At 36.3% G+C, this 24299-nt stretch overlaps 1 protein-coding gene across 1 annotated transcript in view; it reads left to right on the forward strand.

Annotated features, from left to right (window-relative positions):
- sas (stranded at second transmembrane protein) overlaps positions 1-24299 on the forward strand; it is a 146913-nt gene that overhangs the window by 95381 nt on the left and 27233 nt on the right. The window contains exons 7-9 of the mRNA XM_089092484.1: positions 5004-5140; positions 14125-14227; positions 19379-20089. Of these exons, the coding sequence (XP_088948610.1) occupies positions 5004-5140; positions 14125-14227; positions 19379-20089 (951 nt within the window). The remainder of the gene's footprint in view (positions 1-5003; positions 5141-14124; positions 14228-19378; positions 20090-24299) is intronic.

The following is a 24299-nucleotide window of genomic DNA, read 5'->3' on the forward strand; positions in this document are numbered from 1 at the left end:
GTTTTAATTAACGATTTCTGAATTGATTGCTTATAGGCACTGCTTTACCTTAGGACTTGGGATAACTCGAAATTTTGCTTTCATTCTGCATGTCATTCCTGAACTCCATCCAATCATTTTCAAATTCCTTAAGGGCAGTTTTTGAAATCTTACCAAAATTAAAAATTATAGCCAAGGGATTAGGACCTAGTTCGTTCACAAGTAAGGCACAGAGGAAGGACTAGAGGTGCATATATTAAAAGTTGGCGGACTCAGAAGCATACACGACAAGATTTCGAAGAATAGTGACAGAAACAGAAGCAGAAATTCCTATTTATCAATGATAGGCAGTGTGGAACCCCTTGAATGTCGCTCCGAGAAATGGTGTAATCAATTGAAAACAGGTTTTTGTGTCTGTAAAATGGAAAAGCAGACAAACTAGTTAGAAGTGGCAAAGAGATTTGAGTCGTTGAAGGATAGCTAAATTTTAATTCTATGTTCCACGTGAAGTCAACTTAAAACGATGCAGAATCGTAAATTATCATGGGTTTTCTGAGAAAACTGAATCATAAAAGTCATATTGAAGAGACCAGTGGCACCAATCGATGAAACTGCACCGAGGGGCAACATGTATTTTCCAGATTGAGGGTGGAGGATTTTTTGTTTTTAATGAAAATGCCAAAAAAGGAATTCCTTAATGACAACACTCAAGAAAGATATATTTAAAATAAAAGAGGAAGGTAAAAAAGAATCTAGGAATAGCAGGGGCGTCGTTTGCTATGAGGCAGGGGACAACTTTCTCTTCCAGAACCAAGTTCCCCTCCCCCCCCCAGCTGAAATTTAGTTTCTGCAAAAAATCTTGTTAAGACTAAGATAGGCCTGCATAATTCAAGTATCCAGAGAAACAGGTCAGTTTTCTTTAGTATATCTTTGCCTTTATGGTAATGTATGACTCATTTTTCAGTTTTCACTGTCATTTTCACTTGATTTTGGGAAAATTGGCTCCAACTTTGCCACCAGGATTTTGACAAAGTTACGCCACTGAAGGGTAGGCAAGTTGCCCTCTTCTGGAATTGATGAGAAATAATCGATAAAAAGAGAGCTAATGGGATCATAACATTGATGGGTGGTTTACCTATTTTTTTTTTACGGAATATAATCTATAGGGCCCATTGTATGGCCTTTCTGAAAAGTCAAACTTGGTTAATGCTAATGAAGTAAAATAAAATAGGATGAATATATAATACTTTCTAAACAAATTTGGGGTATATATTTATGCACATTAGGGGGTGGGGGGTAAAGCATAGCATATATTAAATACGTAACCTAAACTAACCTAACTTAGGTACCTTCCCCCCTCCCCCCTATACCCCAAAAAACAACAGTTTAAATATCGTATACGCAATGAAAACAACGCTATCATGTATTACTCTATAGCGGTTAACCCGTCAAAAACGGGTTTTTCGTGACTGGTTTCCTTGTAAAGGCCCATATAGTGCCCAAGTACCCAATTTTTCACTAAAATAAGTAAAATTAGTTATATATTGTATCAAGCAGGGATCCAGAGCTTTGGTTTTTTTTTTTTGGGGGGGGGGGGGGTACAGTGCCAAAAGGAAAAAGTGTAACACCCCCCCCCCTTCCCTTCTCCTATTTTGTTTAAAATAATTGAATCAAGGCCGGGTTTGCTATCTACGTAACGCAACGGGAGATCACCTGGCTCACTTTGTCGCATGCGCAAGGCATTGGGAAACTTTGTCGAGGACGTGATGCCACTAAACGTCGATATCCGTTGGCCAATCAGAGGTGACCCCAGTCAAAGGGAAGGTTATGCGCTCGTTGCCTGTTACATATGGTGAGTTGTAATATTTTCGATTGCTCTTTGATGCCATCATTGTGTTGTGAGCTTACAATATAAGATGAATGGATAATTTAAGCGTCTGGACACCAACGTGAAAGGCTCCTATAGAAATCGGACAAAAAAATATATAGAAAATCTTCTCTCAAAATACAATGTTCGGGAACACGCTCATTTTTTAAATGACAATGTATGAGGATGAGGTGGTTATTTCTAATGTTGTTACCGGTACTTTTGGCAAAGGTACTCAAAAGCAAAGAAAAAGAGCAACGAATAAGAAAAGGCCTGGTCAGTTGGATGGGGAAAAAGATAAGCTTTGGTGATGCTGCAAAACCTATCCCATAATCAAGGTGAAAAACAGACGCGGTAAAAGATTGGCAGAAGTTAAACAGTGCGTTTTGATACAGTGGACAACAAACTCTTGAGCCAGTGTAATTTTTTTTTGTCCAATTTTTTTTTCTATCAGACTAGAAGAGAACTTAATCAAGTTCACAATATGGTGTCAAGAAAAAAAGGACAAATGGGTAAAGACGGTTATAAATGGTGCTAGTGTACCTAGCCCTAGCAGCAAGAAATGCATCTTCCAAAGAATATTACTGCTCAAAGGACCTCGTTGAGGTACGCCAGAAAGTAGTTCGCCTTATGGTGCCCTGCAACGGGATCCACATGTGAGAAAAGTAAATTTCTTTACAGTAGGATGCAAAGTCATTCGGCATTAAGAGAGATGCAACCTTGACTCTTATAATAGATGACAAGTCGGTATCTTTCTCACAACTCTAAGCTATTTCAGTGGCACCAAATCAGGCAGACATTATATTGATGGCAGATGAATTGGAATCATTGTCAGGGTACTTCGTATAATGCTCTGTGGCTGCTAGCAATGAAGTAAACATTTATAGTGTTAGTGAAGGAGCCTTGATTTTTGTCAGGTTCAGTGATGGAAATAAAACTATTCCATTTGGACTTATGTGTTACGTTCACTTCATCTATGTCTACGTCTCCCGGGAGAATAAGTGATGCCAACCTTTGCATTCTTATACAGACCACAGCACTGTCACAGTCCAACCTTGTTGTCTTGGGTCTGCATTCCCTTGGGCTCCTCCTAACAGCACAGGAACGTTTCAGTCTTGTGTTTATAGCACATATCGTCTTTGAACAATTTTATTGCGTTGATATGTTTCATTGTTTTTTCCAGAAAACGATCGATTTTTCAGTCCTTATGACTCGTATATAGTACTCAATAGCATAATTTAGAAAGGATTCTTAAAAAAAACGTTTGAGGGGGGGATCGCCCCCATCACCTCCCCCTCTTATCCGTGCTTGTATTTTATGATGATCGTCACAGATATTAAGGATGAATCCATAATTTGACTCAATTGCTAGTTGACTTTTTCTTTTTGGGAACTGGCCATGGAACACTTCTGGCTTTAAATTAAAAGAAGTCCTCAATGTAAACACTCAAAAAAGATATTTTTAAAATCTAGGGGGGGGGGGGTTAAAAATCTAGGGGTAGGCAAGTTGCCCCTCACTTTAATAAAATAGAGGTAATGGGATCATAACATTGATGGGTGGTTTACCTATTTGTTTGGCAGAACATAATCTCGTCTAACCATCATCCTAGCTAACATACCACATATGCATAACATATTTGAAAATTATTCACTAAAATAAGTAAAATTAATCAATATATTGCATGATGGTCGTCATAGATGTTAAGGATGAAACCATAATTTGACTCAATTGCTAGTTGACTTTTTCTTTTAAGGAACTGGCCATGGAATAATTCTGGCTTTAAATTCCTGTTCAGAGAATCCCAACTCCTCTCTGATTACTGCGAACTGCATTCTTGATTTATTTGTAGAATCATAAATTGAGGGTGACCATCCATGACCCTTGCCTGGTTGAAAGGGAAAGCTAGAAACGCTGTGTAAATCTGGTTTACTTTACAAGAACAAATCAAAACAAACTTTTTCAAAGAAAATTGAAGAGCTATATTGAATCAAAGACAAGGAGGAATAAAGTTACATAGCAATTCAAACTTAAAACGAACAGAAATCGCTATCAACGAACAAATAAGACCCAAAGCGAAAAGAAATCATAGGCAGCTCAATAGGGCTGCATATGACAAGGCTTCAATGCATTATTTATTTTTTTGATTTGCTTTTCCCACGCCACTTTGCATGGAAAGAGTCGTCGTAGACATTTGAAGAAGGCTAGTTCGATTGGAAATCAAAAGTTTTAGTGCCCTTTTTAAGAGTCAAAGGTAATTGGAGGGATGTCAGCCTCCCCAAGCCTATTTTAGCTTGCCTATCACCAAAGAATTGAAAAAACGCTAACAAAATAGTTGTGAAAACGACCTTAGCTATGAACATCACTGTGATTGAACATAGGCTAATACGCTATAAAGATTTTCAACTGAAACTGTTTTCTCTCATTGAGGATTTTCCAATCCTCAGAAAATTTGCATCAACAACCTGTAATTAAAATACTATAACCCAAATACCTAAAATAAAAATTTGCACAAAAGAATATTGAAAAATTCCTATTTTAATTGGAAGGGGGAGATAGAGTCTCTGAAGTGAAAAACTGTACAATAGGTTTAACTATGGAGGCTTTGATACCGCGTCTTCATCCCAATCTAATACCTCGTCAAAGTTCTGGTTCTATGCTTTTGGTTTATGTTTGTTTACGAATGAAACAGTCTTTCTTGTTTTGTTTTTGTTGTTTTTTTAATGGCAGAAATCCATTCAGTCAATGTTGCTTGAACTTTTGGTGTCGTTTCTTCTTTCAATATTCATTACGAATAAATGGATGTTGAACTGAACAGTTCGTCCTGTTTTTAGTGTTCGCCGGTAATTTTCTTAAATTTAGTAATTTTTCTTTTGTTTTAGTCTTTCTTTTATCTCAGGACATAGTCCTAATATGGTTTAATAAAGTACGTTCAATTCTAATAAAGAATAAATTTATTTTTTGACTGGGGAAAACAATTTTTGTGGAAATATTTACCCAACAAAAGCAGGTGAATCAAGTTGAATTTCACTAAACTTTCTAAATATAAAATTCCCTCAGTTGATTTAGTTTTAAAGGAAAAAAAACAAGAAATTTGTGTATAGGAATGTTACGAAAGAAAATTAATAGTTATTTAAGCAGTTTTGAATTTTTATTTCAGTTGTAATGAAAATGGACAATGCTGACGGAGAAGGTCTCTGCACATTTAAGAACGAGACTTATGCCCGTGGTGAAAATTTCTTTGATGGATGTGAATATACTTGTGAGTGTGATCAAAACTCTGAAATTCTTTGTAAGGTAAGCAAAAACACGCATTGGGACAAAACTCTAACAAGTCCCGACGAGATTTCTACTTACTTTAATTTGTTGCGGGAACAGATGGTAATACCTCACCCGGCATCCTGAAGACTCCAAAGCTTCAAGTCCCGCCTAATAACCCTTTATAATAAACCTCTTTTAAATGAAGGTTTGCTGCTAACAATCGTAAAATGAATTTCCTTCATAGGATTTTTTAACTATAAACTGTAGGTGGTGACGAATATTGTGTGGGTATCACATTAAAGCACTACTTTCTGAGTCACACCAAATCATGAGCGGTTGGCTGAGGCTTGACGTAACGGGATTCGATGACGTAATGGGGCAAAAATAGTTTTGAGAGAAATTACTGAGAGGTTACTTTAGTCTATATTACTTTCATCTATATATTTAGTCTATAAATAAGTCTATATTTAACTTAGCCAAAGGGAAAAGGAGAGATTACTTGAGTCTATATTACTTTTGCCTATATGTTTAGTCTATACATATACTACTACTACTACTAACAACTCATCGCAGCACCAAGCCGCCTGAGGCCAACACAGCTACGCACGCTCCTCCTCCACCCCAATCTATTCAAAGCCTCCCTTTTTACACCCGCCCAGGAAGTTCCCATTTCCTTCAAATCTTTCTTTATGACGTCCTCCCACCCCAGACGGGGATGACCTGCTTTCCGATTAGCCCTAGATGTTTGGCTAAAAAGAACAATCTTCGGCAATCTGCCATGCTTCACCCGCATTACATGCCCTAACCCCCTCAACTTTTCTTTCATTATAGACCTAGAAAGCGGTCTTGAACCACATTTTTCATATAGCCAATTGTTTGAAATACGGTCAGTCAGCCGGGTACCCAAACCAATCCTTAATATATATATATATATATATATATATATATATATATATATATATATATATATATATATATATATATATATATATATATATATATATATATATATATATATATATATATATATATATATATATATATATATATATATATATATATATATATATATATATATATATATATATATATATATATATTATATATAGTTATATTTAAGTCTATGTGCAAATAGACCAAAGAGAAAAAGAGAAATTACTTTAGTCTATGTTACGTGGTTAAAAGTGCAGTTTAATATAATTTGTTTACATCTGTTACTTGTTTTCTTAGGCCAATCAATTTTTTCCTTATTTCTAGAGAGACTATTAATCCCACCTTTTAAAACGGGATTGGCATTAAAATCTCCTGTACTAAATTTTCAGTCAGTAAAAATACAAAAAAGTTTTTCAATCGCAAGATTCTTACAAGTAAACTCTCAGTTTCTCAGTGGTTTTACCGAATATTATCTGAATTTTTAGTCTAAACAGTCTTTTGAAAAATAACAAGATAGATGTAATTGGAGGCTGACCAACAAAAAGATCCGAAATTACCCTGAAACCTCCTGATTACAGCTGTAGGCCAATTTTACCTAATGAAAGTTTTCTGATCTTACTACCCTTGAATAAAAACAATTGTTTTTGAATCTATTAGATCTGCAGGACTCTCCGTTTAGTTCCTAGGTTTGTATTATAATCAGGCTTCATTCTCTTCAGGTCAGAGGGACAAGAAAATTGAGGAAAATATCCTCAAAATCCTTATCAAATACGTTTCTGTTGGTGGAAGGGATAATCGCTGAATTTCGTCTGCAGTAGTTAGCATTAGTGATATTGTGTAAGTGGTGGGCATTATAGAATATGTTTGTTGTTTTAGCGTTCGTGCCTGAAAATTCCTTTCTGAGACAGAAAACAAATTCAAGAATATAGGCCGAAGTTAAATTTTTAAAGTCTGATAAAGCAAAAAATAAATATTATCAGTATTTGAAAATTGGGCTTGGCTCGAAGATCCAGGACTTGTTGTAATGGGAGATTAGTATTCTTCATTTAACACTGAAATCATTTTCTAATTCTTCCTCTTTTTTGCTCTTAATAAATTAAGAAAACTTTTTCCACAAAACAAGTTTTTCAAAAAAAAAATTAAAGAACTTCATTAAACCCAAAATGAAAAAAAAAGAATCAAATAATCTACCAAGCATATAAGTACCACAAATCAGTATCAATAAATAAATGAAACCCAAAACAAACAGAATTGAAAATAAATAACAAAGTCAAACTCAAAACGAGCAGAAATTAATATGAGTAGGGTTCTAAACCCCTATGCTTTCTAAAAGCCAGAAAGTAATTTGTACTTTGCTGAAAAAAAATTTATATGATATGCATATGCTGATATTTATTGCGTAAAATCTTAATTAATTTTTGATTTTTTAAAGTTATAAAAGTCAAAACATTTAAAAGATTTTTTTCACTAAAGTACAAATTATATTCTGGCTTCTAGAAAGCATATGGGTCTAGACATAATTTCCAGACCTTTCAACTAAGTTGAATAAAATGGCTATCTAAAAATTGTGATTGGATGTTATTGTGGAAAAGGTGGGCGTGTGAGGGGGGCTAGTTGCCCTCCAATCACTTTCTACTATTAAAAAGGGCACTAGCCCTTTCAATTTCCAATCGAATGAGCCCTTTTTGAAGTTTCTGCGACAACCCTTTGTATAAAAACATCAGGCCCCCAGGGCATAACCCCCCCCCCCCAAAAAAAATGTTTGTTTGACCTGTAAAAACGTCACAAAAATGGATATAAATAAATTTTGAATGCGTTTTTTTTCAAACCCCCCCCCCCCTTCCCGAAAAAAAAATATTAGAGTAAAACTCCCTCCAAAACAAATCCTGGGTACGGCCTTGCTGAGGGGCGTGGGGGGTTTGTCATCCTCAAAGACATAATTTCCAAAACTTTCAATTACGTTGAACAAAATTGCTATCTCAAAATTGGATTGGATGTGTTTGGGGAAATTGTGGGCGCGAGAGGGAGGTTTGTTGCCCTCCAATCACTTTTAAACTATTAAAAAGGACACTAGCTCTTTCAATATCCAATCAAATCAACCCTTTTTGAAGTTTCTACAACAACTCAAAGACCTAAGTTCTAGAACTTTCAACTACGTTGAACGAAATGGCTATCTCAAAATTTTGATTGCATGTGATTGGAGAAATGGCGGGCGTGAGAGGGGGGTTAGTTGCCCTCCAATCACTTTCAACTATTAAAAAGGGGACTAGCCATTTCAATTTGCAATCGAATGAGCCCTTTTTGAAGTTTCTACGACAACGCTTTCTATAAAACCTTATATGCCCCCAGGGCATAACTTACAACCCATGCCCTGGGGGCTATGGGGGGTTGTCATCCTCAAAGACCTAATTTCCAGAACTTTCAACTACATCGAACAAAATGGCTATCTCAAAATTTTGATTGGATGTGTTTGGGGAAATGGTGGGCGTGAGAGGGGGGGGGGGGGGTAGTTGCCCTCCAAGCACTTTCGAATTTTAAAAGGGCACAAGCCCTTTGAATTTCCAATCGAATGAGCCCTTTTTGAAGTTTCTACGACAACGCTTTGCCCCCAGGGCAATATGCCCCCAGGGCATAACTTACAACCCTTGCCCTGATGGCTGTGAGGGGAGTATTCTCCTCAAATACATAATTTCCAGGTCTTTCAACTACGTTGAACAGAATGATTGTCTCAAAATTTTGATTGGATGTGTTTGGAGAAATGGTGGGCGTGAAAGGGGTGTTAGTTGCCTTCCAATCACCTTCGACTAATCAAAAAGGGCACTAAGCCCTGGTGTAAAGAAACAAATAAATAAATAATACATTGTTTCAACATCGTTCTTTACTTAGGCAGCGCTATTGTGCTGCCTATGACTCTCTCAGGAAAAAGAAAATTATGTTGGTTTGGCTACTTGTTGCCAAATACTACATTTTCGGTAATCTAGTTTTTTATTATGCTATTAAGGAACCTCATTTGAAGGAGTGTTACTCATTTTGTTGCAGGAGTTCAGCCAAGTAAACGTTTTATAAAAACCCTACATTTTGAAAAGTAAGCATCGTGCTTAGCTTTACATGGCTACTGCTGCTACCGACAACTCATGTTGCACAGAGCCATCTGAATTCAACACATCTTAGTGCACCCTCATATTCCATTCAACTCTGTCGAAATCTTCCATCTTCACTTCCTTACATCAAAATTCTACGTCCCTATACTCTTTTCATTGACTTCTTCACATTCTATTTGGAGATGTCTTGCCCAAAAGTACAGTTTTCGGTCACCTATCTTCCTTTATCCTTAAAATATGATTGGATACCGTTTTTCATTATAACCCTATAAAGTGGGACCGGGCTCCCACTTCATACATCTTTTTTGTACAACTTTTTTGTATAACTTTTTATTTTATAAAAGGTCGTCCGGACGGGTACAAAAAACTATTCTTAGACAACAAGTATCGAGCACATCTAGCACATCTTATTCTATCTGTCAAAGTGCCCACGTCTCGGAGCAATAGTTGACGACTTTTCATTACGGTGGCAACTAGTATCCTAATTTAAGTTCTAAGGCTTTCTATGGTTCCTAGCTTTTCTCAACTGTAGAAAAATAACGTAAGCCTATTTTGTTGTTAAGAAAAGGTAGGTCACAAAATCTAGAGATCCCTCCTCCAATCGATGCTACTGCTTATCGTCTCCTCTTCATCCTCATTTATTTCTAATTTTCTTAACCTTAATTTTAAACCCGTTCTTAGACCTCTGGAGTTTAATAGCTGCTTGGCTATGCCCCTGAGACAGGTACCAAAGAAATGCGGCTTTACAGATATATTTCTTGTCCAAATAATTTTCTTGGAGGAAATAGGGTACCAGATGGAAACAAAATTTAAATGTCTTTGAAACACCGCAAAGTGTTCAAAGCTTTTATCTAGGTATAATGACGATAATTAGTTCATCAATTTGCCATCCTACTACCATGCTCAGTGGACATGCCAAGCCTCTGCTAATTTAACTCTAACCAACCATGGAATAGATCACCTTAATTCTATTCCCTTTTAAAAAATAATTACAACCTGAATGTAACCATTAATCCATTTATTCACAAGACTACAGTGCTAATCATGTGAAAAGGTGTAAGAAAAAAGTATGAAGCTATCCGAGAAAAAACAACCAGCAAAAAGCAGATAGAAGAAAAAAGAAGAATTGAAAATACTTTGTGCTATTGTCTCACTGTTGCATTATCGTTTTTGTAATAGATAGAAATGTAGTTTGGATGTATTTTTTTAATCTTCTATTTGCACTAGAGATGGCTTTGTAAATTTCTTTGCTTAAATGTCTGCGTTTTTCCTATTCCAGTCCTTGTAGATACTTTTTCCTTTTTTATTTTTTTTTTTTTTTTTTTTTTTTTTTTTATTATCACATCTAGCGAGTCTAGTTTCAGAACAAACAGAAAATATCGATGTAAATTATTCACCCGTCAGTGATAGTTGTATAAAGCAATATGAAATTAAAGGTATAAACTTGATAGCAGCAAAAAGCAGTAGACTTTAAAAAGAGAAGAAAAGTAGAAATATTTAATACGCCTTGAATTTTGGTATGAAATTCGACTTTCTTTGAGAAGGGAGCAATTTACGAAAAAGGTAGTAGTAGCCTACATGGATCAACTCTAAAAACATGCAAATCAGGCCTGGATAACAAACAGTGTTTTGATCATTATCATTTACACCATGACCATATATTTCGATCTTAAACTTTGCCTTTGATTCTTCTGTTCCTCCCAGGTGTCAGAACCGCCTAGGGTGTCAAACAAGCGACTCTGAAACTTGCATCTGTGACGGTATTTTTCTACTCCGGTTCTGAAGAGGCATAAAAGTATCGTGGATGAGCTACCCAAACAGATAACAGATAATACAGAATGCGTATTTAAATAAGCAAGCAGGTATTCAGCCACCAAGCATCTATAAAAAATGATGGAGGCGAGGGTAGAATCAACCAGTTTAGATATAGTCAGATATAAAGACGGGTTTGTTCCTGTGTCAACTGATCCAAACACCTAAAAAGAAACTTTAAGAAAGATATGCTAGCGGCATGGTAAAAATCCAAGGAGCTTGTGAAAACACCATGCTGTCTGTGGCCAAACAGCTCGTGGCAACGAACTCTAAATAGGGAACGACTCGTGCCAGTATTACCCGGAACTCTAAAAAGCGAGTTTTGACATCACTATAATACATAAAAAGACTTTACTTATTACGGTTATTCTATTTATGTAAAATGCATCACGTTTAAAGCTACCCACCAAGGTTGTGAGCCTAATAAATTTGTCTGACTTTCGAAAAAATGGCAAAACACACCCATAAGGACAAGTGATCTTGACGGAAATCACACTAGAAAATTCAGCATATCAGAGAACCCTTCTGAATTTTTTGCAGAAATTTGTATTTTTTCTTTGAAGGATGATTACGGATGTGTGTTTCTTTTGTGTCTTCTCCCAGGGATAATTGTATCGGACCAATGATCCTAGAATAGCGGGAGAGGACTCATTTGAACGGATACTAGAAGTTCTGGTGTCCTTTTTAAGTATTGAAAAGATAGTCCAATAGCAAAGTGGTCTTTTTTGGTGCAAAGCAAAAATATCGACCCAAATAGGGCCAAAAGCTTACGAGTGGAAATTCTGAGAAAGACAATTGACTGAAAACTGTATAAAAATTGTATACTGACCTTTCTAGTTTTAGACGTAGTACTGCTATATGGTAAAGCATCCGTTTCGAAAGGTGCTATTAGTCTGTATAAAATAAATGGTTAATATAAGCATTTATAAAAACCAGAATTATACGTGCTTTTTTCCCTAGCCTGGATTTTAGGAAATTAATACAGGAATAAAATAGTTATCAACTTTTTTTGAAACTTCTTTTCTCGAGTACGAACTATTTTGCTCTGGTTAATTTTTATTTAAGCAAGTCAACTCTGAGTTTCGCTCCTATATGGTTTTTGAAGCATTTCAAAAGCTCACACTCCAGATTCTTGTAAAACAATAAACTATAATCTACCACCAAGGCTTTTAAAAAAAGCTCTTACCCGCACAACTAACTGTATAGCCACAAATTCACACTCTTACGAACGCCTGTTGGGCTTCTCGTAAGGGATTTGGGCGTAAGGGATCTCGTAAGGGATAAATTCACTTATTGCAGCAAAAGCAAAAAAATAGGTTTAAGAAATTATCTTCGTTACTTTTGTAAGTGAGAATCCAGCTTTTGATTTCTATACTTTGGATTTATTTATTTTGGTCGAAAGTCAAATTAGAAGCAAAATGAGTTAGAATAACCTGTATAATTGGATTATAAATAAATACTGCGAGTTAATACTGCTGCTACTAACAACTCATTTTAGCACAAAACCACCTAGTGCCCCCCCCCCCAAAAAAAACTACGCGTATTATTTCAATCTAACTTTGTTTGGACTTGAGAACAAGTTAAGGTAGCAGTATTTAACACCACCAGTAAGTACTACTACAGCTAGCAGCTCATCACGGTGCAAAGCGTTCTTGAGGCCAACAAAACAGCGCACCCTACTCCTTTATCCAGGGAAAAGATTCACCCACGTCTGAGTTCTGGGCCAAACATCGTCAATAAGCCCCAACAAAAATGAGTGCAGGCATGATGCGCGTGACTTGGGGATAAGAGCAATCTTTCCTGGAATGTACTGGATAAAAAATAATAAAAAGCATTGACTTGTGTCACAACTTTTGGATCGCCTTGAGAGGAAGAGGGGTGAACCTTCGGACCCATCTCTAGGAAAATAGTTTAATCCTTTCAGTGTTCAGGCATGACATAGGAAATATACTTACACATTCAAATTTGAAATGTCAAAGCTTACATTGCATTATATGTTTAAGAAGTCAAAAATAATAAATTTGCAATATTGCTACAAGTTAAATGTCGCGTAGATACAATTTGGACCATTTTTTTCTTAATCCAAGAAGTAACGGAAAAGAAGTGGGAATTATTTATGTCTGCTTGATCTTGGAGGAACAGTTGTGACCCAGCTGCATACTAATCGCCCAAATCCCTTACGAGAAGCCCAACAGGCGTTCGTAAGAGTGTGAATTTGTGGCTATACAGTTAGTTGTGCGGGTAAGAGCTTTTTTTAAAAGCCTTGGTGGTAGATTATAGTTTATTGTTTTACAAGAATCTGGAGTGTGAGCTTTTGAAATGCTTCAAAAACCATATAGGAGCGAAACTCAGAGTTGACTGCACTTTTTGAGTTGAAACCCCCAAAACCTGAACCACTGAAAGCTCTTTTGAAAGCAAGCTTCAACTAGACACAACTACAAATTTATCTTAAAAAAATCGTAACGAAACGAAGGTCATCTTTTAATAATTACTAGGCAAGTACTCTTGTTTGGGGCTGGGCAGAAGTAGTATACGGAATTTTAAATAGCAATAGCTCAACAAGTTCAACCAACGTAAACACTATTAATTTCTTTTTGTGTTTATGGTACATTTAGTATATTTTAAGCTGGCCTGCTTATGCTGCAATTTCATCAACTTTCTGTTGGTGAAAAAAAGTCACGAAGTCCTTGAAAAAAATGAAATGATGTTATTGAATTGGATTAGTATTGACAAAGCAAAACAGAGAAGAGGAAGTTTCACACTATTAGCGTCGTTGACCACGGTTATATTTGTTCATGGTCTTTTAATGTTAAAGGATCAGACTTAACACACTATTTTTGACTTAGTAATGAGCGAAGTGTCTCATATATTATTACTATTTAATAATATTTTAACTGCTTTTTATTTATTTAAACTAAAAACTTTGGCATTACCTCAAAAGAAGCAAAATGAAAATTGCAATGTCTTTTTGTGGAGCTGGAAACAATATGAGGACATCTTGTCTCCTTGCACATTACAATGGATCAAGTAATCGAAATTCTGAAAGATGTCTTGCTGAAATGATAATTAACAGATTAAAATAAGGTGACTCTTACATGACATTATTGATTAATTAGATTTTAAATTAATTTTTTACCGAAAGAACATTATATGATTCTTTTTTCGCCTTTTCAGCCAAGATGTGCACCGTTGCCAGACACTATTGAAATGGGATGTACTGTTGTTCCTGATCCATTTGATGACTGCTGTTCTATGGTTTCTTGTAATAAAGATCAAGGTAATCCTTTTTTTCTTGTTAAAATTAAAGTGAAAACGACCTTACATATAATTAACATTTATTAGCTGTCGACCTAAAAATAGTACATAGATAGAGAGCCTCAGATGTAACTATACTGGAGTATAAACTGTGAACAATTTGTGTGATTCTCAAAATCGATATATGCTTTCATAAGCAAAAATATCACACACACAGATGCCCTCTAGAGGCATATAAGTATGATCATCCCTGGGGAGAGGGTGTTAAAAAAACACATCAATTATGCAAAAGAATGCAGGAACATCCAAAGTAAATCTTATAAATATGTGCCTGCCTACTCCCCTATTATAGGCGTTTAAACATGTTGATCACCAAGGACTTGCACTACTAACTGCACTAACTAACTTGCACTAACTGCACCAAGGACTTGCAATATCAACTTACAGCATAGAATGCATGAAAAACAGCTGAATATCTAAACCACCTGGGAATATTCATCTTAGGGAACAAATTCGAAACAAAAGATGCAAATCTTGTGGATTTAGGAATATGTCTAGGGATATAGTCTTAGGGATACGACCCCAGTTTCAAGATTTGCATAATTTTACTATATTTATGCAAGGATCGTCTTGTGGGGCGAAATGCAAACAAATTCAATATTTAAACACCAATTCACAATTACTGACCCTATTTACACATAAAAACAACGAAATTAAAAACTAGCGTAAAGCACAAAGCTGCACCTCTTTTCAAATCAGTGCAACCCCATAAAATAACTTTGTTGTACCATTTTCCCAAAATACTTGGTAAAAAACAGCAACTTGTTTCATCGTCACCGTCTAGAAAAGAAATGGATTTTACCATTGCGCAGTGAAATCGGCCAAATGTTTTCTGGAATTTGTTTAATGCTCAGATATTTCGAAATGTGAACTTATATTTTTTAAATACGTTTCCATATTAATATTATTTTGTTTGTGTTTTTGCAATAAAATAGATAAATAAAGAATAAAAATGGGACCAAGTTCAAGAGACTTGCCTAAAGATTCCTAGCCCGAATGGAAAACCGTTCATCTACTTCAAATTCAACACTTGTGAAAATATTGTGCCGATTATAGCTGGATCAAACAGTTGGTCGTAACGAACTGCAAGTAAGAAGCAACTCGGCCAAAAAGTAACAAAAAAAAATGTAATTTTGATAACAATAGATAAATAAAAAGAATTGGTTTCTTATACTCATTCATGTTACACATCAAAAGCTACGAGCCTGAGAAAATTTACGTGTTGGGGGGGGGGGTTGAAAGTTCCTTGATTATTGTAGGAACGATAATTTTTAACGGAAACGCTTTTTAAATGACAAAGCATTGCGATAGAAATTTGAACATAATAACAAAGAATGGGAGTTTGCTTCCCTCTCATTTAGGAGATTCGGTTTTATTCTTTATATCAAATACATCTAAATGAGCCCTTTTGTCAAAACATTGTTATGAAAAAGTTAAAATTTATTGAAAAGAATGTGGTCCGAATAGGACTATGATACTTCTCACACATAGGATAATAAAAAAAAATTAATATTAAAAACAAACATAGGCTACATTAAAAAAAGGCAGTTTGGCGCTAAAGCTGTATATTTTCCCCAATACTTCAGGAACGAGTATTCTAACTTGAGGACATTAGGACAATCAGTTCTTTTTTGCAATGCCTGTAAAAGGGAAGGGGAAGCTATTCATGTAAGTTTGTTTTAAACAATAAAATTTCTATGTAAAGTTTTTGGAAAGGCAATATGTAATAAAAGGCTTCCAATTGCCAACTGGCTAACATTTGTTGCACTCAACTTTAAAAAGTGCTTACTTTTTCTTAACCTCTAGTTTTTAAAATAGCCGCAGTTGAGAAACAGACTATTTCTGGCTCTCTGACAACAGAGTTATAGATCTAAAAAATAACAAAATAAAATCTACCATCTACCCAATTTTTCCAGAATAATTTTTTTCCCGGTATTGAGGGAAGTAGGATAAGCATTTTCAAATAAGAGCTCACGCCGCAAAAAAATTAATAATATATAAATTCATAAATTAAAACACAAAATAAAAAAATACGAAATATAAGTTCCAGTTCTAGCCAATAAAACTTCTATGTACAATTTTTGGAATGGCAATGTGTAAGTAAAAGGCTTCCAATTGCCAACTGGCTACATTTGTTGCACTCAAAAAAGCTTCCAATATTACACCACTAGTAAAGCTTAACCGAAGGGAGTAGGGTGAAGCGAGGTTCTACACCGTCATATATGATGGTCAATCAATTTTAAACTATCCTAAGCCGAATTAACAGTCTCCAATGTCCAGAAGCCATTCCGGTGCGTGGGGTCGCATTTCCTGAACATACATTCAGTCCACTAAAATGAACTGTTATTATGGTTGTTTATTAAGAAAATAAAAGATTAGGCTGTACAGTGTTGTAGTGTTTTGCCTCTGCTATTAGAATGGAGTTTGATGGGTCTTTTTCGTGGGGGAGGGTTACCTAAAGCCCCTAAAAATGTAATTTTATGCCCACTTTTTTTAACTTTCTGTGAGAGATGCTACATGCAATCATCTAAGTGAGGCAAGGGGATTCCAGGTCTATGCGAATGAACTCAGTGTTGCCCTGTAATTATCAGTGATTAAACAAATTATGGAGATCGACAGAAGACAGATGAGGAGTAAAGGGGAGGGTGTGGTACTTTTGATATGATAAAATAATCTATTTTAGCATGGGCGCCCATAAGCTGAATTCTAGGGGGGGGGCAAAAATTGTCTAAATGGCACTTTTAATGCTATATAAGATAAATCTCTGACCAAAAATATAAAAATAAGGCAGCATCATTCAGCCAGGGGGGGGGGGGGCGGGAGCCCCCCCTGCACCGCCCAATGGGTGCCCATGTATTTCAGTGATCTTAGTAGTCTAAATTACCTGTGTTGTGAAGTATCACCCCCCCCCCCCAAACATAGGATTAAGAGCTAACGTATATAAACTTACCTAGTTTGCCCCGTTTAGTTACAACCCACAGAGCTAGTTTTCATTCAATGTCGATTTATATGGCTTCAAATTTAATTTATTCAGTGCTAAAAATCGCATATCGAATATTCAAAGGTAAAATTATTAATTCAGGCTCGAACTTCGGCGACGTGATAATAAACTGGAGAGATCTTCAGTAAAAACATCACGTTTAATAGTAATTTCTTCTGCATGCAATCTCCCTTTTTTATTTTGCTTGTATCTGATTAATGGAATGTAAGTCAACAGTGGGAATCAGAACTAGCAACACACTTAGGAGGGGGAGGGGGTATCTTTTTCCACCAAATACTGAAACAGCCACTATTACTCCTAGAACCTCTCAAATCTTTCATTTAATTGTTTTCTTTTTGCTTCTTTTTTGGGGGGTTTGTGTCATGCCCCTTCGCTTCTTGATTTTGGGGGTTTGGATAAATACGAGGTTTGAGAGGGGGGGGGGGGGTATATACCCTCCGATCACTCTGAGTCTTAAATAGGGCACTAGAACTTCTTATTACGAATCCAATGAGCCCCCTCCCAAGTTTGCACGATCACCTTTTCTACATATACCTTATATGCCCCCAGGGCACAACTTACAACTCTTGCCCTGAAGGCTATGGGGGGGGGCATCCTCAAAGACATAATTTCCAGATCTTTCAATTATGTTGAACTAAATGGCTATCTCAAAATTTTATGGGATGTGTTTGGGGAAATGGTGGGCGTGGGAGGGGGGTTAGTTGCCCTCCAATCACTTTCAAATATTAAAAGGGCACAGGTTCTTTCAATTTCCAATCGAATGAGCTGTTTTCCAAGTTTTTTCGACAACAAATGGCCATCTAAAAGTTTCTATCAGATGCATTTCGGGAAAATACGAGGTGTGGAGGTGGGGGGGGGGGGTATTCACCCTCTGATTACTTTGGATCTTAAAAAGGGTACTAGAACTTCTGATTACCAGTCCAATGAGCCCGCTCCGAAGTGTATACGATCACCCTTTCTATATGTACTTTATATGCCCCCAGGGCATAACTTAAAACCCTTGCCCTGAGGGCTCTGGTAGGGTTGTCATCCTTAAAGACATAATTTCCGAACCTTTCAATTATGTTGAACAAAATGGCTATCTACAATTTCGGATTGGATGGGTTTGGGGAAATGGTGGGCACGGGAGGGGGGTCAGTTGCCCTCCAATCACTTTCGACTATTAAAAGGGGCACTAGTCCTTTCAATCCCTAATCGAATGAGCTCTTTTCGAAGTTTCTACGATAACAAACAGCCATCTCAAAATTTCTATCAGATACGTTTCGGGAAAATACGAATTATGGGAGAGGGGTATCCACATCTGATCACTCTGAATCTTAAAAAGGGTACTATAAAAAGAACATCTGATTTCCAATCAAATGAGCCCATTCCGGAGTTTCACGATCACCCTTTCTATATAAACCTTAAATGCCCCCAGGGCATAACTTACAACCCCCTGCCCTGAGGGCTGTGGGGAGTTGTTATCCTCAAAGACATAAGTTCCGGATCTTTCATTTACTTTGAACAAAATGGATATCTCCAAATTTTGATTGAATGTGTTTGGGGAAGTAGTGGGCGTGGAAGGGGGCGGGGTTAGTTGCTCTCCAATCACTTACGACTATTAAAAAGGGCACTAGGCCTTCCAATTTGAAACCGAATAAGCCCTTTTTGAAATTTTTACGACCACTCCTTCGATACGAAGTACCCTGGTCTAAAAAAAAAACATCGCTCTTTACTTAGGCAGGGCTATTGCGCTATTGTGCTGCCTATGATTTGCAAAATAGATTACACAGTCTCACAAGGATTCACTCTGCAACTGTTTTCGAATATCCAATAAAATATATTGAATATTTACTAACAAATCATACAGTTAAGCAATTTGGGTCACTTTACACTTCTTATAATATGATAAATTATATGGGCGCGGGTATCTCTTATGTTGGTGACATGCATTCGTTCCAAAGTTTATTCATTTACTAAACAATCCTGTTATTAGTCGGTAGTATGAAATCCAAATCAGAGATGGGGCACCATACACCTTGTATTTTGTTCCCTTACCAACAAAGAGAAATGGATACCTCCAGCGAAGAGTTTTCGCTTTAAAAGATACAGTAATCGTCTTGTATTTTGTAGGTGCTACAACAAGTACAAGATCTCCAACCGCATCAGATGGCTGCACTTTTAAAGGTGTGACATACAGAAAAGGCGAAAGCTTTTTCGATGGCTGCGAGCAGCGTTGTCAGTGTGTGGGTTTTGGTGACGTCGAATGCACTCCTCGTTGTTCTCCTCTTGGGCAAATCAACGCTGAAGACTGTAGGGTTCAACAAGATCCAAATGATCCTTGCTGTTCAGTTCTTTCCTGCTCTCATAATAATACCAAAATAGCCTCGGAATTACCGTTCACAACCTTAGCCCCAACTACAGTGGGACCAAAATTGACCGTGGAATCAGATGAAGTGGCAGTCGGAGAGGCAAAGACATTTAACGCTCAGTTGATAAGTACTACGTCTGTACCAATTTTGATGGAATCCAAAATTAAACCTTTAAAAATCTCTAAAGTAGAATTGGTAGATAATAAAAGGATCAGCATGAGATTTGCCTTAAGTTCTGAGATGCTTGATGAAATCAAGTCACAACCAGGTTTTCTTCGAGTTGCAAGAAGTATGGATCTTGAAAATTGGGAAACTGAAAATGTGGATCCAACTGATTTGATTCAAGATCCTAATAATCCTGGACAAGCGGCCCTGGAAATTCCCGTCTCAAGAGAAGAGCAAGAACTTTACCTTCGAGTAGAACTTGGAGTCTCCAGCAGCAATACAATCGCTGTAGAAGCTAAAGCAACAGGTAACCCTTAAACCTTGATGCATTTAGGTGCAGTTATAGCATATATTATTCTATTTCATTGCTTGTGCCTAGCCAAAAATTAACGAATTAATGCAATAATAAAGACTAGATTAGTCCTAATGCAATCGTGCAAAAAGGTTGTTTTCTGTCTCCTGTTCGATTTTTGAACTGATAAGTAACGGGACGTTCACGATGCCTATTCCACATTCAGCCCTAATGATAACAGAGCAAAATAGGCCTTTATTTTCAAAATATTGACGAGAGAATGGTTTGATAAAATTTTTTTTTAATCTGCAAAATTAAATTTCAAATAAACAAAGGAGCCGAATAAACTGAAATTGTGAAAACTTAATTTATTTTATGATTGGAAGATTTTCTTATAAGGTAGCCAGTAATATCATACATAATTTTCAACTGGACATTTGGGTATTTTATTTAGTTGAGCTTGGCATTAATTATATTTTCGTGATGATGGCTCTCATGGCGTAGGAGCTGTTTGGAATTACCAATTGCGACAAATGTTAGTAAATACAATGGACTAGATTTTTCCACCGTCTAATGAAAATGTATCTTTTCTTGTCTAAATCTACTATATTCAAAATTTAATGCCTGAAGATAATGCCACTTATAGTGCTATTTTTGATCAACAATGTAATCGGGGGAAGGGGGTAGTATCGTATCATCGATCATATATTTCATCAATATACTAGTATTTTAATCTCAATATAAATATTTTTGAAGTTTTCTTTTTTGAATGGTATATACATGAAGATGTCTATTGAATCCTTAAAATATCCTTTAAATTTCAGATTTTTGACATTTTGTTTTTATTAATTAATAATAAATAAATCAAGTAGTTTTACTTTCCAATTTAAATTTTATTAAAAAACGCTCCTGTCCTTCAACTAAAATTACGCTATAATCCCCCCCCCCTTCAAGTCAATGTTAATTGTGGCTGTGTTTCATCTGTACCATGAAAGAATTTTTATTTTTATCATCACTGAAATAAAAATGAACTTTTAGTTCCAAATTTACTAGCCTTCCAGAACCCCATCCCGTGTTACAATAAACTTACAAATGTGCCAGTATGTAATTTGAATGAGTTTCGGAAAATAAACGTCGGTCGAATCACATTACCAGTAATAAAAACATCTTAAGACAAAAAATCAAGCAACAGAACCGTTAGTCACAGGAGTCAATGGAAACATCTTAAGGAAAAAAATAGGTTGCCGCATTTGCATACTCATTGATCTGTGTCTGACTCAATTTGTTACTTTATTGTTATGGCTATGATTAAACAGGTTCTGGATTTTAAACAATTGCTATTCTTTTGACGTTTAGATTTTCCTCATTTGTCCAGAATGCGACAAAACGCCCAAAGTAAAAGAAATGTACAGTAATCGCTATCAATCATGATTAAAATTTGCTATTTTCCACAAATAAGTGAAATCCCACTTAGTTACTATAAATTCCTTTCTTTCATTCTAAAATATTATATTTCTGATAGGTTAAAAAAAAACTATTATATACAATTTTTTTTTTTAACAAAATAAAAATGTAATTAATACCATGTTGTCACCACAAAGTCATCCCTAATAACATTTTTTTCAGTCAGGAAATGATCATAGTTTGGGTATGTTCCAGACAAGAAGAAGTCGCTTGTAACTATTATCACTTTAGTTCGATGCGGAAGATGTCAAATATATTATTTAAGTGATTCATGTATGTCACTTTAGAAATTCCCCCCGAAATCACAAAAAAGCCTCAATCAACACTTCTTAGCAAAGGAAAAGTAATTCAAACATAATGGAGGATTGATTAAATATTTGAAGCATACATGACTTGTATCACTTAGCTGCTAATCTCACTTATTAAGTACTCATAAAGTCAATTAGGAAGTTGACTTGACTTAATTCCCGTCCGGCATTTGTGGCTGTGTTGGCGCTTATTCTCTCCTAAGAAAACTGTGAATGTGGTAACAATATGTCACTCAGTCAGGCGCTAGACGAAGTAGCTGAGGGAAGTTATGGGCCGAGAGATTGTTTGCCCATCTCTTACAAGGTTAGCGGCTGGGGCGCGTGTCAATTTATTTTTGTGATTCGAATGTGATTTTTGGAAGCTGGTTGGCCGACATTCGCTGGATATGGCTAAGCCAGCGGAGTTGTTGGCTTCTGACCCGGTCCATGATGGTGCACCGACAACGGAGTAGTTTTCGGAGGTCTTCATTTGAGACTCGGTCAATGTAGGTAATCCCCGCAATGCGTCTAAGGCATTTAGTTTCAAAAGCGGAGATTCTTCACTCATCATCAGCCTTTATTGACCAAGTTTCACTTGATTATGAAGCTATTGGGATTTTGAGAGAGTTGGAGAGTCGCAACTTCAGAGAAGTTGACAGAGTCTTGTTTTTCCAGATTGGCAAGAGGTTCTTGAAGCTGGCGCATGCCAGCCCGAGTGTTCGTTTGATCTATTTCGAGCAGTCGTTATCAGAAGTTAGGAGGCTCCCTAGGTAGACGAAGGAGTCAACTATTTCTACTGTCTCTCCTTTAATTGTTAGCTGCACGTTTCTTGAAGCAGGGTCTCCAGACACCCGCATAACCTTATTTTTGTATGTATTAACGACCATCCCAAAATCCTCGGTTGATGACACTAGTTCGTCGGTGTCAGCTTGGAATAGATGCTCTTGACTGTTGAGTTTCTCGATGTCATCTGCGTATGCCAGTTTATCAATAAGATTCCCTCCAATCTCTGCACCGTCAACAGTTTCAGCAAATGATAGCGATGCGTTGAGGAATAGGTTAAAGAGGTGGGGTGACAAGAGGCAACCTTGAAGAACGCCCGTTGATGTCAGAAACTCCTCTGTCAATCCATCAGGCGTCTGGCCTTGGCTGACGATATCTTGGTAAGCTTTTCTTAGGCTGTTGGGGCTTCCGAATGCGCAAACGGAGCTCAGACATGACTAGAACGTGGTGCGAGTTGAAGTCGCCACTGGCTATGGAGACTGTCTTCAGTACTGATGATTTCCATCACTTGCAGACAAGTATGTAATGAATCATGTTTGCAGTGCAGCCGTCAGGGGATCTCCAAGTAGCTTTCCTTCGTTCTCTATGACGGAACATGGTGTTCGTTATAAAAAGTTCGTTATCTCGACAAAAGTCGATGAGCATTTCACCCCTGTGGTTCTGCCGCCCATGCCCGAATCTTGCAAATTATAAGACAAAAAAAAGACTACTAAGAAAATCAGTGATAAAACTATCGCTTTTCATTTGACATAGGTAAATTCACTGCTATGTGGTTCAGATAGTGGTTTGTAGTCAAACAGATTTTCCCAAATTAATATATCCAACTTTGGTAATTCAATATCATTTATATTAGGTCACTAGATTAAAATGCTGATATTTGTGTAATGAGTGGTGAACTTTAAAACAAGTCATTGAGATAGTTTTGTAGATAATTAAAATTCTACCAGCTGATTTTCATACGTTGCTTTGTATGTGTCAACTGCGTTTTGTTATGCATAAAATAATAATTTATTATTACTTTTTTTTAAGTTTTATTCTAATCTAGAATTCCATAAGCTGACCTGGTAGTTACAGCATCCAAGAAGAGTTGGACATGATATTGGAGAGTTCATTTTTAGCGTAATTTGATAATGAAAAAAACAAAAAACAGATGGAATCATTCAAGGAAATTAGTTTGCAAAGTAGCAGAAGAGACGAAGGTTCAAAAGGAGCTAGGAAAGTTATAACTTTAAGCATGGTAAATAGCGAAGGATATAGCATAAGAAACTTCTTAGTGAACATACTAAGGGACTAATAGTAAAGAAACGAAAGTGGAGTAGACATTTAAGTATGAATTGAAGAATAAGTTGAAGTAAAGAAATATGAAAAAGAAAAGGTTTTATGTTATGGAATTTTTGGCATAGAAATTTAAAAGAAAGTCTTGAAATTTAGACGATTAATTTTTAGGGCACTTGAATAGGTAATACTCGGAAGATACATCCGTTACTTATCTCTATGACCATCTATTCTACTTTGAGATCTCTACCCCCTTTATGTCTTTAACGTTGTATGACTCTGTATTCTATTCTTGTGTTTTGTGAAGTACATGCGGACAACTTCAGGACAGCCTCTATATTGAGGCACGTGGGAATTATTTTTTTTTTCCATGTCTGTTGTCTTTTCCTATTCACAGATACTTTAGTTTATTATTG

Source organism: Artemia sp. Qi Xiang Cuo, chromosome 7 (assembly GCF_049724085.1).
Source record: "Artemia sp. Qi Xiang Cuo chromosome 7, ASM4972408v1, whole genome shotgun sequence".
In the NCBI taxonomy this organism is placed as follows: Eukaryota; Metazoa; Arthropoda; class Branchiopoda; order Anostraca; family Artemiidae; genus Artemia; species Artemia sp. Qi Xiang Cuo.